At 41.8% G+C, this 12,442-nt stretch overlaps 1 protein-coding gene across 1 annotated transcript in view; it reads left to right on the top strand.

The window, feature by feature from the left end:
- Nucleotides 1–12,442, top strand: part of myo3b (myosin IIIB) — a 75,284-nt gene that overhangs the window by 49,893 nt on the left and 12,949 nt on the right. Inside the window, exons 28-33 of the mRNA XM_073473784.1 lie at nt 1,084–1,195; nt 1,357–1,519; nt 1,940–2,020; nt 3,455–3,551; nt 4,862–4,916; nt 5,835–5,958. Of these exons, the coding sequence (XP_073329885.1) occupies nt 1,084–1,195; nt 1,357–1,519; nt 1,940–2,020; nt 3,455–3,551; nt 4,862–4,916; nt 5,835–5,958 (632 nt within the window). The remainder of the gene's footprint in view (nt 1–1,083; nt 1,196–1,356; nt 1,520–1,939; nt 2,021–3,454; nt 3,552–4,861; nt 4,917–5,834; nt 5,959–12,442) is intronic.

Raw genomic sequence — 12,442 nt, 5'->3', positions numbered from 1 at the left:
GATCCAGTCAAAAGGGCTCCAACAAAGAGCCTCTGTTGAAGACTCATGTCTCAGTCAGGCTCGTTTTTTTGCTCTGGCTGAGCAGGAGATTCTCCAGCTGTGTGATGCTTCCAGTGGTTGTGGTGATAAAAGTGTTAAGATCTAGACTCTCCTCTTGTTGAGTTAAGATACTTCAAAATGTTGTCAGTTACTTGAGAATAGCTTCATGTTTGTTTTCAATTATGAGGAACTTGATGAGAATCCTTGTAGCTTGACTATAGATAATTCACTTGTAGTCTTTAATTTCACAGTTTACACCAAATCAGCACCAAAATAGACAAAAGGTGTAGTAGAGAAAAATGTAAAGGAATAGTTTGACATTTTACAAAATTCCCTGTATAACTGACGTGGGGATGATGTCAATCTTCACATCTAATGCCAAACAAGAAAGCAAATAAGTGTATTTCTCAAAAAAATCTTTATTTTTTTCACATGCCCTTGTGTCTAGCAATGCTGATAGTTTTGGTTTTAATTATAAAGGTTTTAAGACAGTGATCTAAGTAACAATACTCCATTATTAATACTGCTTTGCAGCTCTTCCATCAATTCCTTCTTATTCTTCTTCTTTGAGGTTTATCGGCAGCTGGAAAACAACTGGTTTGTTTCCAGTTCGTGACCTCTACAGCTTCTTCTCTGTTTGTTACAGCCATCTGTAATGCAGCCTATACTGTCAACTTCTGACAAAACTACGCTTTGCATAGCTGAGTTTATTCGCTCCAGCTGTCAGAGACACACCTGATTCACTTCTTCATTTTCTTCAACTTTTCAAAAAGTTCACTTCAAATATTGTCTTTACAATAAGATGGAAACACGTGTGTCTGTTTTATGGATGAGCTTCCTGTTGCAAAACAAAGCTTTTGAAAGTGATCCTAAAATGTGCATCAGATAAGTTTTCTTTTCAAATATCATCTTTGGTGAAGTTTTTTTAAGGTTTCATTTTCTGATCTGAACACTTGATTTCACCATCAGCTCCAACTCGACTCTGCAAAAATAACATCAACAGATCATATTTTTCATTGTTTTTCCCTTTGCCTCCTCTCATAGATATTACTACCTTGCATTTCGGGCTCACCAGATGCCTGAGACCAGCAGAGAGAACACTGTTGCCATCCTCCAGCGGGCCAAACTGGAAGGCTGGGTGCTGGGGACAACAAAGGTAGCATCACGACTACACAGAAAATATTAAACAATAAAGATATCTGTTTTTGTATTCAACATTTTACCTCTAATAATTATAACATGTACCAGAAACATGTATAAATGGGAGTACAGAGATCTAAACTGTGATAATCTAACCTGGTATAAACATCCTGGCAGGTTTTTCTGAGGTACTACCATGTGGAGCAGCTGAACCTGCTGCTGAGGGAGGTGATAGCTCGGGTGGTTGTAATGCAAGCTTACACTAAAGGCTGGCTGGGTGCCCGACGTTACCGAAAAGAGAGGGAGAAGAGAAGCCGCGGGGCCATCATCATCCAGTCAGGTACGCCGGTGTCAATTAAACAGTAAACAGAAGAAATTATTCAGTTGAATTTTAAAAAAGTACAAATTAACATGAAAATTCTGATGAATTCTTTTATCAGGTAACGATGAAACAGGTGCAAATTTGATGTGAATTCGACCGTTGGTTTCTTAATGACCTCTAGTCTATTATGTGCCGGCGAGTCTTCATAAAAGAGATGAGTTTGATAACCACAGCTTGACCCACGAGGGTTAAGAGCAATGCTTCAGAGCAGACAATAAGACCTCAGAGAGTTCAAAGGGATCCATCCCTCTGCCACCTGGTTTAGCAGTGTTTTGAAGTGGGATCTTGTGTAGTATGTGCAGTCTATTTTGTTTCACAGAGGCAGGTCAGCAATCTCTTCCACACACACACACACACTGTCTCTATCTCTTTCTCCAGCCTGGAGGGGCTACGTTGCTCGGCAGAACCTCAAGCAAATAAAAAAGGAGCGGGAAGTGGCAGCTGTCCGCATTCAGTCAGGTAAAGACATTTTTGCATTTTTCTCCTCAAGTTCTTCATATATTCAAGAGCAGACATCTGGAATTTCTCATGTTGTCCTGTGTCTGGTGTAAATTCGCACCACTTTTTCTTCCATTCTCAAAAGCAAAAAAGGGATAAAGGCCTGAAAACCTTACATCTTTGTGAAACACCTTTTTGATCTCAATGAGTGGCCTACGAAACAGTAATAATTAATTAATAATGCATAAAGAAAAGCTTTTGAAAGTTTGGGCAGCATTTGGTCCCCATGTTTCAGAAGAACAGTGCATACTGAGATCCTTTTTTCCTTTCATCTCTTTCCCAGTAAAGGCAAGAGAGGGGCTTATCCCTTCTGTTTCCTCACGACTTCCTCTCTCAAATTCCTGGCCTATTACACAGCTCTCACATACCAGAAACAAGATGCCTTTTTATACTGTCAACCTTTTCATCTGAAATGTAAATTAATTCTTACTCAGTGTGCCTTGACGAAGATCAAAGTGGGCACATTAACCTTCCCGGGTCCCCCCCCCTCCTCCTCCCCCTCCTTGGAGCCTCTCACTGGAGGACAAGGGAGGGTGCCAAAAGGGGCAGGAGAGAGGAGGGCAGGGGGAGGAGATTTGGCATTGTTTCCCCCAGCTCTCCTAAGGGCTGCCCTCATCTGGCACATGGAGCATCTCAGTCGCCTGCACACCTTGTGTAAATGTCCTCCATTAAAGCCCTTGTAAATAATGCTGCAGAATGGGTAAACATGCTTTTGGTGTGAGGAAAGCCTCTCTGTCGCCGCTGTCTTTCTCTTTAGAGAGATGTGTTTGTGTGTGGCCGCTGGGGTTCAGGGTGGGGGGAGAACCTGAACCTGACATAAGTGGGGCCTCAGCCCCCCGGCGGAGCACTCCAGCACATTCACATTGTGTGTTCTCCGCAGCTTATAGCCTTTGAGGTGGGCTGCATTTGCATTCTGAAAATAAACAGATGCCTTTCAAATGTATGAGCCTGGTGGCTTCTCAGATCTCAGCGGGGCCTGGGGGACATGCTCACCATCGATCAGATTAGACCATGCTAAATAGGAACCGCGGCTCAACAATGTACTTGAGCTTTCTTTTCCTGCGCATATAATTTTACAAGAAAAACACAAAGCCAGTTGATGGAGCAAGTCAGCGGGCTCCGTTTACCATCCATCTGAGCGCAGTATGTCTCAATAATCACATGATGTTTTCCCACTGCTGCACTAAACTCCTCAGACGGATGCTAAACACATTTCACTTCCTCCAAGCAAATGCAATGTTTTTAATACTGTTTGAGTGCTTCAATAAGTTGTTGTAAATTGTGTTAATTGCTTCGATTACCTTCGATAACTGCCTCAGTGGACTATGTTTATGTTGTTTAAATTATATCAGAGGGGTAAAGTGAGAGCACATCTGACATTCATATCCCTTGCAGCTTACAGGGGCCATCGGGTGCGTCGGGACCATGGACCCCAGAGGCACACATGTCACCCTGAGGCTGCAGGAAAGACCACCAAGGAGGGGTGTACTGGGTGAGCTTTGACATCTCTTGTCCTTCAGGGTCTATTCTCATCAGGCGAAATTTTCCTGTGTTTTCTTTATTGTTTCTTCTTACAGAGCAAACAATAGGCTTCAAATATGACCTAAAATAAGACCGGCATTAGAGACGGCGGATTGAGCAAAAGGTCTTGCATACCTGTCACTCACATTAAGCCTCCTCTTGCCCTGTAATGTACTTGTTGTTTCAAGCAGAAGAGAAAGCTCCTCCCTGAGCACCACCTCTTTCAGTTTTATAAACGTAATAAATATCTTTCCACCAAGATAGCACACTTGTCTGACCACAAATGGGGTTGGGCGCTGCACTGGTCTCCAGATGTACGAGCCGAAGACTTTGTGTTTATTCAGCATATGGGCAGGCCGGTCATTAAGAAAGTATGTGCTAAGCAGGAGAGCAGCCACCGAGCAAACAGCAGCACACGTGGTGTCGATGGCGGGTTTTTGGGCCGCGTTTAGCTTCCCTCCGCACCACAACTCACACATATCAGTTATTACAAATGACATGCTAAAATGTGTTTAAGAGGCGAAGTATTCCTGGATGATTTGGGGTGTTGAGAGATTTTTTTGTATGTACAGTAGCTCTAAAAGGGAGCGCAAGAAAATCATGGTAATAACAAATACTTGTGTGTATCAATGAAATCTCAAATCTGGGGTGACTTTTGGTCAACGCTGTGTGTGTCTCCAGACTCAAGCTCCAAAAATACTAGATTTACACATCTGAAAATGTTATGCTTGTTGTATACTCGAACCGAGCGCAGCCTCATCTGGGATTTTTCTCTCCGTGTTTACAATCATATTCCTTGGTGAGAAAAACTTCAAACCTCCACTTAACAATTCTGTTTAATCAGTGTTGGAATCTCTCCATATAGATTTATTTTGACATGATTTGGCCCATTTTCCTCCTGTAAGATCTATGTTCTCACCTACATGCTGTTCTTTTCCCTTTTGATATCCCTCCTCTCTCCGCCACGCATGAATTCTGTGTTTGCATCCAAACAGCAAGAGCCTCCAGTTGCATCACCGAGTCCAAACTGGATGAGATTTTGTTTTTCTAGATTCAAAGCATGACTGCAACTGGCATGCAGCATTGTGTTTGCAGATGTTGTGTCTTTCTCTTTGTTTTTTTTGAATAATGCAACAGAACACACCAACACGTCTCTGTCTCGCTCTCTGCAAATTGCATAATCATAAACCAGAAGACAAATCATCCTCATCTTTGTATTAATATGTAATAATCTAAACAATATGTGTTCATTTCAGTTAAAAATGCTTCTTCCTTTCACAGGTCTAACAGCCCGAAGAGCAAAGAGGCACATGCAGATCACATACAAAGAGGAAACGTAAGTAACAGAATATCAATGAGCATTTTCTTACGCCTGACTTTAGCCGTGTATGTAAAAAAAACGCTGCTCCTCTACAAAGCAGCTTTAACCCAGATTATTCTTTGGGAATTTTTTGAGTCCTTGAGACAAAAGAGTTCTCTTGCTCCAACCACCATCTCAGCGGAGAAGACAGGGTGGTACGGGAACGAGAGAATCAAAAGGCTGGAAATTCACGGCTGAGAATAAATGCTCGCTCTTCCCCGAGGTGATTTGTCTTTGCGCTCCTCTTTCTACAGATGTTAGACCCCTTTTTTAGTAAAGACCTGAGGTTCTTTGGTAGCACTTTGATATCCTGCTCGGATTCAATATGTGAAATAGAAGAGCCACTCCGTGACTTGGAGCACATCACAGTCTTTGAAGTCTGATCCAATTTTTGCTGCTCACCATTTGATGTTGAAAGGATGAAATGAGGAAAATGTACAGTTTTTGCCAGTAACTCTGCTGAGCATATGTAAGATTAAAAAAGCAAAATCCTTTGGAGGATGTACTTAGAAATGTTAAGCAGATTAATACTTTCCTATAGCTCTTTTATTCAAAGATAAAATTAAATATGAGAGGAAGTCTGTATGAGCTGTTTTTTACCCTCACAATTAAGTCAGTGTGGTGCTGTTTGCTAGGAGGTAGGGCTAGTAAAGGGGGATATGCAATTGCATTAGCATTTGATTAACATTGCAAAGCACATTAATGGGTTTGAGTTATATGAGTGCCAAATTGTAAATTGTAAATAAATGAATACAGCGTCTACATGACTAAATTGAAAAAAAAAAAAAAAAAAACACATTATAGGGCTTGTTTCAACTTGTGTCTTTTTATCCACTGCTTTCATTGACATTGCTCTTCTCTTCTGGGTGTGTTTTTTACGCCTCCTCTTTCAAGGTTGGCCTCGACAGCCTCGACAGACAAGTGAAAGACATCAAGAGAGACAAAGGCAGAGCAGAAGACAGTGTAACGAAGCCTTGCAGGGAGACAGCTAGGCTGCGAGACATGCAGTGTAAACAAGGTAAGCCCAAGCACAGAGCTGGCGGGTGCAGGTAATTACACAAAGAGACAGCAGAAATCCCGCTTTAATGGATAAAGTGCCATTTTTAATACGGGGCCCCTTTCAACCTTTCATCCCAGCCAATCCTCTGCTGCCATTCTCTGTTGACAGCAAAAAGAGAGAAGCATTATGGGTGATCATTTCTGCGGTATTTTAATAACCCAGGTCAGCTCATCATAAACGTCTCATGGCAAGCGGGGGGGCTTTCGAAGTGGCACGAGCACTTCAAAGCGCTCATTCTCCCGCACGGCGAGCCCTTCACTAAGGATCTCATCAATGACTCTAATAGACCTGCACAGTAACGGTGACAAGAAAATACACAAACCCCTGATTTGTTGAACATATGTTTGGTTTGCTTTTTGCCCCAGGCGATGAATTACATTAATTCCTGCTGCCTGGAAGGCTGAGTGGGTGGCTGCGCAGGGGGCCTCCGATTATGGCCGTCACCACTGGGGTAGCCTGGGTAATGGGTGCCCGGCCCTTCATTAATGTTATTAGAGGGGTATGAGGTAAGAGACGGAGGTGAAATAGCATTTAGCAGCGCGGCTGAGAGATTACGGGGATTAGACATGATAATGTAACACAGACAGGGCTCTCTAGCGGGCCCGGGATTAGTGTCAGCACGCCACAGCAGGTCTGGGTTAGATAGCGGCTAATTCGGTAATGCTGCGTACAGGTGACCCCCGCTCCCAGGCATCACTGCTGCTGAAGGGAGGCAGTGTTTGATGAATTTATAATGTCAGAGTGATTATGGAGGGAAACTGTGCTGCTAAAGCCAGTATGAGGGCATTTTGCTCAAAGGTTTTGTCCTGCGTCACCAGAGTCATTTTCTAACACAGAGTTTTGAAATAACAACTGAATTATCTTTTTTGATTTTTTTGTTTTGTTTTTTTAAGTTTGAAACTCAAGATGAGGATGTAGGATGTTTTGTTTCATATGTAAATGTCACATTCCTTTGCACTTAACATCCCTTTCAGTTTAAATATACAGTATATAGATGTTTTCTTTGCTATATAACCTTAGAAGTAAAGCTTTGAAACCATGAAATGTAGCACAATGCACTATTTTGTGCTGTATTACCTAATGCACTGATCACCAACCTTTTTCTCTCGTGACCCCTATGTCCAGGCTATGGCCTCAGTATGGCATGAATTGCTCGATTGTTTGATTTGAACGATTTTTTTAACGCACAAAGACGTCAAAGTGTCTGGTTTTTACAAAGAAAAAAGCAAAAATATGAAAGAAAAAAGTTAGAAGATGAACTTACAGTTTTTCTCTTTTATCCTTTAGAGCATAACTAGTAAAAATCTCCATCTTAACGTGCTTTCAGTCTCGACTTAAGGAGAATTTAAACCCGTTTCCAATAGAAATCAATTTTGGATTTACAATAATTTTCCAGAAATTAGTGTCTGTGGATTATAAGAAGAAATAATGTTGATGCTGTATCTTCTAAAAATATTTGATTTCCCACTAAAAATTTGAAGTTTTAGTTGCAGTAGTTTTAATGCACTATAGCAAATTGTTTCACTTTTCTTAACAACATAAAACTTCAACAACTCAAGAGAAAGCAGAAACTTACTTAAAGAGGGAGATTGTTTGCGACCCTTTGGGGCTCTCCACCCTAAGGTTGGGAACCACTGACTTAATGCAACCTATTCTTTTATAGTAAATGTCATTAGAATCATTTATTGCAGTTTGTCAGACTCTCTCTTTCACTACTACTTTATAGTATTAGGTAAATTGAAGAGTCTCTACACTGACTAAATTTGCCTTGAGCTAACGTTTCATATCTGAGTTCACTTATATTCTATTAAAATATCCTGACAAAATAAAGAAAAGTCCTCTTCCTCTTCCGCCATGGGCTTTACGAGCTCTTTACTTATTTTTTGCAGAGAGCACACAGATTTTCAGGTATTCATCATCGCCCCTTCTCCTGCCTCGTTTATGTTCCAAGGTCTGCTTGTGGCTCCGGCTTCTTTCAGGAAACCCCATTTGAATATGTTGAGGGAGGCCACGGTGGCTCAGGCACCCAGGGCACACTTTGATCCCCGCAGATCTGAGAGCCCTTTTTTTTCATCCCGAGGTTGAGCGAGTCATGGAAGCCTTGCCCTGCCAGATGTTTGGAGACCAGGCTCCTTCCTGTGTCTCATCCTGCTGTCGCCTCTGGTGATCGCGTCGACTCACTCGGGCTGGAACTCGACCTGGAGTGTTTCAGGACACCAGTGGAGAAAAACAGAAAATTAGCCATGGAAATCGAATTACCCCACCCCTCCAGACACTCGCACACACTCCACACCCTGCTCCCATTAATGCCAAAACACCGGGGCATGACCTGGAACCTCTCAATGTGTTTGACCGACGTTGGGTCTTTTCTAAGTGATTTACAAAGCCTAGCGTTGCAAGTGACGTCCTCAGCACAGCTTTTTCTTTCATGTGTGAAACAAAGCAGGCCAGGCAGTGAGATGATTTGGATAGATGTCTGTTTCACTCTATATCTGACACTAGGCTATGCAGCTTTTCTCACTCTTTAGCAAAATACCCGCAGTGTTGCATTTTATGGTGGAAAGAGAGCATTAAAGCACTTTGTACTCCAGGCGCTGTCTGCAGCACAAACCTTTGACTTCTCATGTTTTTGTCAGTGAAAAAGTTACACACGCGGCGCGTACTTGAGCTGCACGCTCAAGACGATGCCACCTCTCATCACCTGTCTCCCGAGCCTGAATATTAATACAACATGTTTGGAAATGAGTCAAAGAGGCGCTCGCAGAAAGAAAGCCTTTGCTAGCAAGCAGCAGATATGATCAGAGTGCTGCTTATGCTCCTCAGCGTGGTAAACAGGATGGTGCTGAGGATCAGTCAGAGCTGACTTTATGGTTTATGAAAGCTGAGCTACTTATGTTAACAGGCTTTTTGAAGATTATAGTTGTGGTAAACATACATGTCAAGAGAGAGACAGTGATAAAATGGAGCCACAACACAGAGACCAATTACCTCTGCGCCTCGCAAGATAGTTAACCTGGTCGTTTGAAGGGATGAGAGAAGAGAAAAATGAAAAGGTTGTGAAGAATAGTTTGAGTTCATGTTGACTTATTGGTTATAGTTACATCCCCTCAGTGCATAACAGGGTAAAGTCAATAAGAATTGATTTTGTTTGTCGCCCTGAGCTCTCTGAGCGCTTTATAGCTGCAGCTGGGAGAGCTCGTTGGAAATGTGCACGTTGTTTTTTTAGCCACGCTGAGGTCAAACCCACACTCACCAGTACATCTCACTTTCCTCTCTTCTCGTTCCCTCCCTCAGCACTTAAGCGTCTTCCCACATGTCCTCCCACAAGGTTTGCAGCCACCAGGTGCTGCTCCACACAACCCACCACCACCACCACCACCACCACCAGCAAAGCAGCAGCAGCATCACCATATCAACATGCATCTGCCAGACAAATGATCCACCCTCTCCGTGTTCTCTAGACAAATACGCTCCCACCCTCTCGCTGTCTCTCAGCCTTTTTGATTGATCTGTCTGTCTCCACATATCGCAGCGTCTCAACCGGATGCCTTCAGTTTTAGGCAAATTACAGGCTCGACGTAGCGGCAGCAGAGATTTGGAAGGGATAGGAAAGACTCAACTTAACGGAAGGAGTTGCCTCTGTCTGACGCTACCTACGTAATCCTCTTAATGTCAGTGGGAGTAGTTAACAGGATGTACTTCCAAACTACTCATCATCACAATTCCAACAGAATAATCTCCTCAGACGTAAAATCAAGGTGGAAAAATGATGCTCCAAGTTCTCTGTAATTTCACATGAGGATTGACTTATTTGATGTAGTTGAACAAAGTTTTTTTCTCTTTAGTTTGTCATTGTTGTTGACAAAATGCAGTTTTATATAGATAAGTAAAGCATTATTATTTAATAAAATTGTTAGGAATCCCACTGATCAGCAGAGAAAAGGATTAATGCCATCGATTTGCATATTTTATCTATTTTTGGCCTGGTTTTCTGTCATTCACGTCTCCCTCCTCACTTCTTACTTTTTACTCATCCTGCTAGGTCACAGTTTTAACTTAAATGTATTATGTCTCTGACAAATGATTGACTTCCACAAAGTTCAGACACTTTTTTTCTTCCCTCCACACAAACATTTCTTTTGGAGTCAAAGTTCCAAATCTGCTGTCAGGGGAAATGATTGATTTCAGTGTGAAAAATTGGTTGTAAGTAACAACATCCTCTGCTTGCATTAGTGAAAACAGATGCAGGAACTACTCTTTCTCAACATTATCTGCAGGACTTGAACAGTTTGTCTTATAATCTAAAGCACATGAGTGTTGCTATTTAAGTATGATGTCCAAAATGACGAGAGTGGTAATAAATCTCAGAGGAGAAGTTCTGGAAATCCTCTTCAGATATCTGTTTGGAGTCTTTGTTTGAGGGATAATGCCTGCGTTAGTTTGTATGCATGTGTCTGGGTTTATGTACCGTGCATGTGTGTGTGTGTGAGAGGAGGCGGTTGTGAGGTAAAGAGAGGGGTCTGGGTTGCACATGCCTCATTTAGACATCAAAGGCCCCTGCTGATGATTTTTCCTTATAATCCATGCCTTTTGGTGCCTCTGCTCCCTCCATCTGAATAAACAAAGCCCAAGTGGTTCTCTGTGGTCTGGGAGAAGTCAGGTGATTGCAGCACGTGATTTTGGAAGTAAATCGATACATCTCTAATTTATTCCACTAAAAATCCCTTTTAGCAGCTCTTTTATGTTGTTTCTGAGAAGCATTCTGATTTTCCAGGGATTTCAAAGTGGTATTTAGAGATGTAATACGAGTCATCTGCTGCTCTTTGAAAATGAAAGAAACACCTATCTCAAAAAGAATTGCAGCCCTTTTTATCTCAAGAAGCAAACATGTACAATATGTAAGTCTTCTCACCAAGACGAGCAAACTCTGCTTGGCTTTCTTTTGATACGGAGAAATCAATATTGTATGAACCGCGCTGCCTCTGTATTCCCAGTCGACCATTATTCCTCCCCACCCCAAACAGCACACATTACCCACGATCATTTAGCAAACCCCCGGTGTGAGCCACTGTCTGACCCCTTCCCAGCTCTGCCTGCCCATGTCCAAACCGCACTCTCCCATGCCAGAAGCCAGTTTGGCAGCCCTCCTCGCCTGTAATATATCTGCAGGAGCAGCATTCCTCTGGGGCTGGCCTGGATCAAATGGCAGTGATTTCCCAAACAGAGGCACAGAGATGGGAGGCCTGACCCATCCTCTGATCTGCTACACGCTCTAATCGCTGCAGGTCAGAATGGATAAATGGTGATGCTGAAACCCCCGTGTGTCCTGGTTTGGGCTTCAGGTCTGCAGCTGAGCAGTATGAGGAAAATATCTAATTGAGACCTCAACCAAATTTTGCAAGTGTGATTTAAAATGCAATTATTTTCTACAATCTAAAATACAGGCCTTTATATGTGGTCTACATTTTATTAAACAACAGCCGATTGTACCAACCACAATCCCAGATTCATCCTGTGTACATTAGAGAAAGAGAAACGGTATTATTTAATCTGGTTCCTACGGAGACGTAGGAATCGTTTAAGAGTAAGTAAGTAATCATTTTTGGAAGCCGAAACACAAGCTTTGTTCACGGGCACTGGCCAGTCAGAGAAAAGTCAGTTTAAGTAATCTTGACCATAAAAACAAGACTCAGAGTTGACAGTCTCTGTGACGTTGGAGCAAATTTTTTTTTTTGAGCTAAATGCTAACAGGCTAACATTCTGATTTTTCGCAGGTATAATGTTTACCATGCTCACCATCTTTGTTGAGCGTGTTAGCATGCTTGCAAGTATTTTGCCATAAACCAGTATTGAATGATTCAAAATTATGAATCTGATAATAGCGCTAGAAGCAAAGTCAGAGAACCAATAAAGTGATTATAATCACGCAGTTATGAGTCAGTGCGTAGTTTTTTGTGGATTTGTTGAGTTGCTATTTTTTATTTTTTAAAATATTTTTAGATAAACAAAAGACAGAAATAAAGTCAACGCAGTCTGTTTTACAATATGATTGCATTTTGAGACTTCGTTCAAGGACGTGAGGATTTATTATTTGTGATTGAGTTCTTTGATGCAATTTCAGGGGAATAAAACATTTGTTTATCAGATCCATTTCTGCATCATTAGCAGAACAATGTCCTACATACAGACATTGTTTAACTAAACAGTAAGGTGCAAACATTTTCTTTGTGCTGGTTTATTTTCTTTTCACTACAACATGCCAGGAAGATGCAGTAGCTCTAAGCAGCAACGTTGTACAATTCAATCACAATATTAATATTTAAACCTAAGAGCTTTTGATGCCGCCAAATTGAGCTACTTGATTAGAAGAAGTACACACAGCTATTTTTTTTCTCAGCTATTTTCCTCAGTGCATGAGATCTATCCAAATATCCGCACATAT

The sequence above is a fragment of the Pagrus major genome, chromosome 9 (genome assembly GCF_040436345.1).
Source record: "Pagrus major chromosome 9, Pma_NU_1.0".
Taxonomy (NCBI): Eukaryota; Metazoa; Chordata; class Actinopteri; order Spariformes; family Sparidae; genus Pagrus; species Pagrus major.
This window is presented reverse-complemented; position numbering and strand designations above follow the sequence as displayed.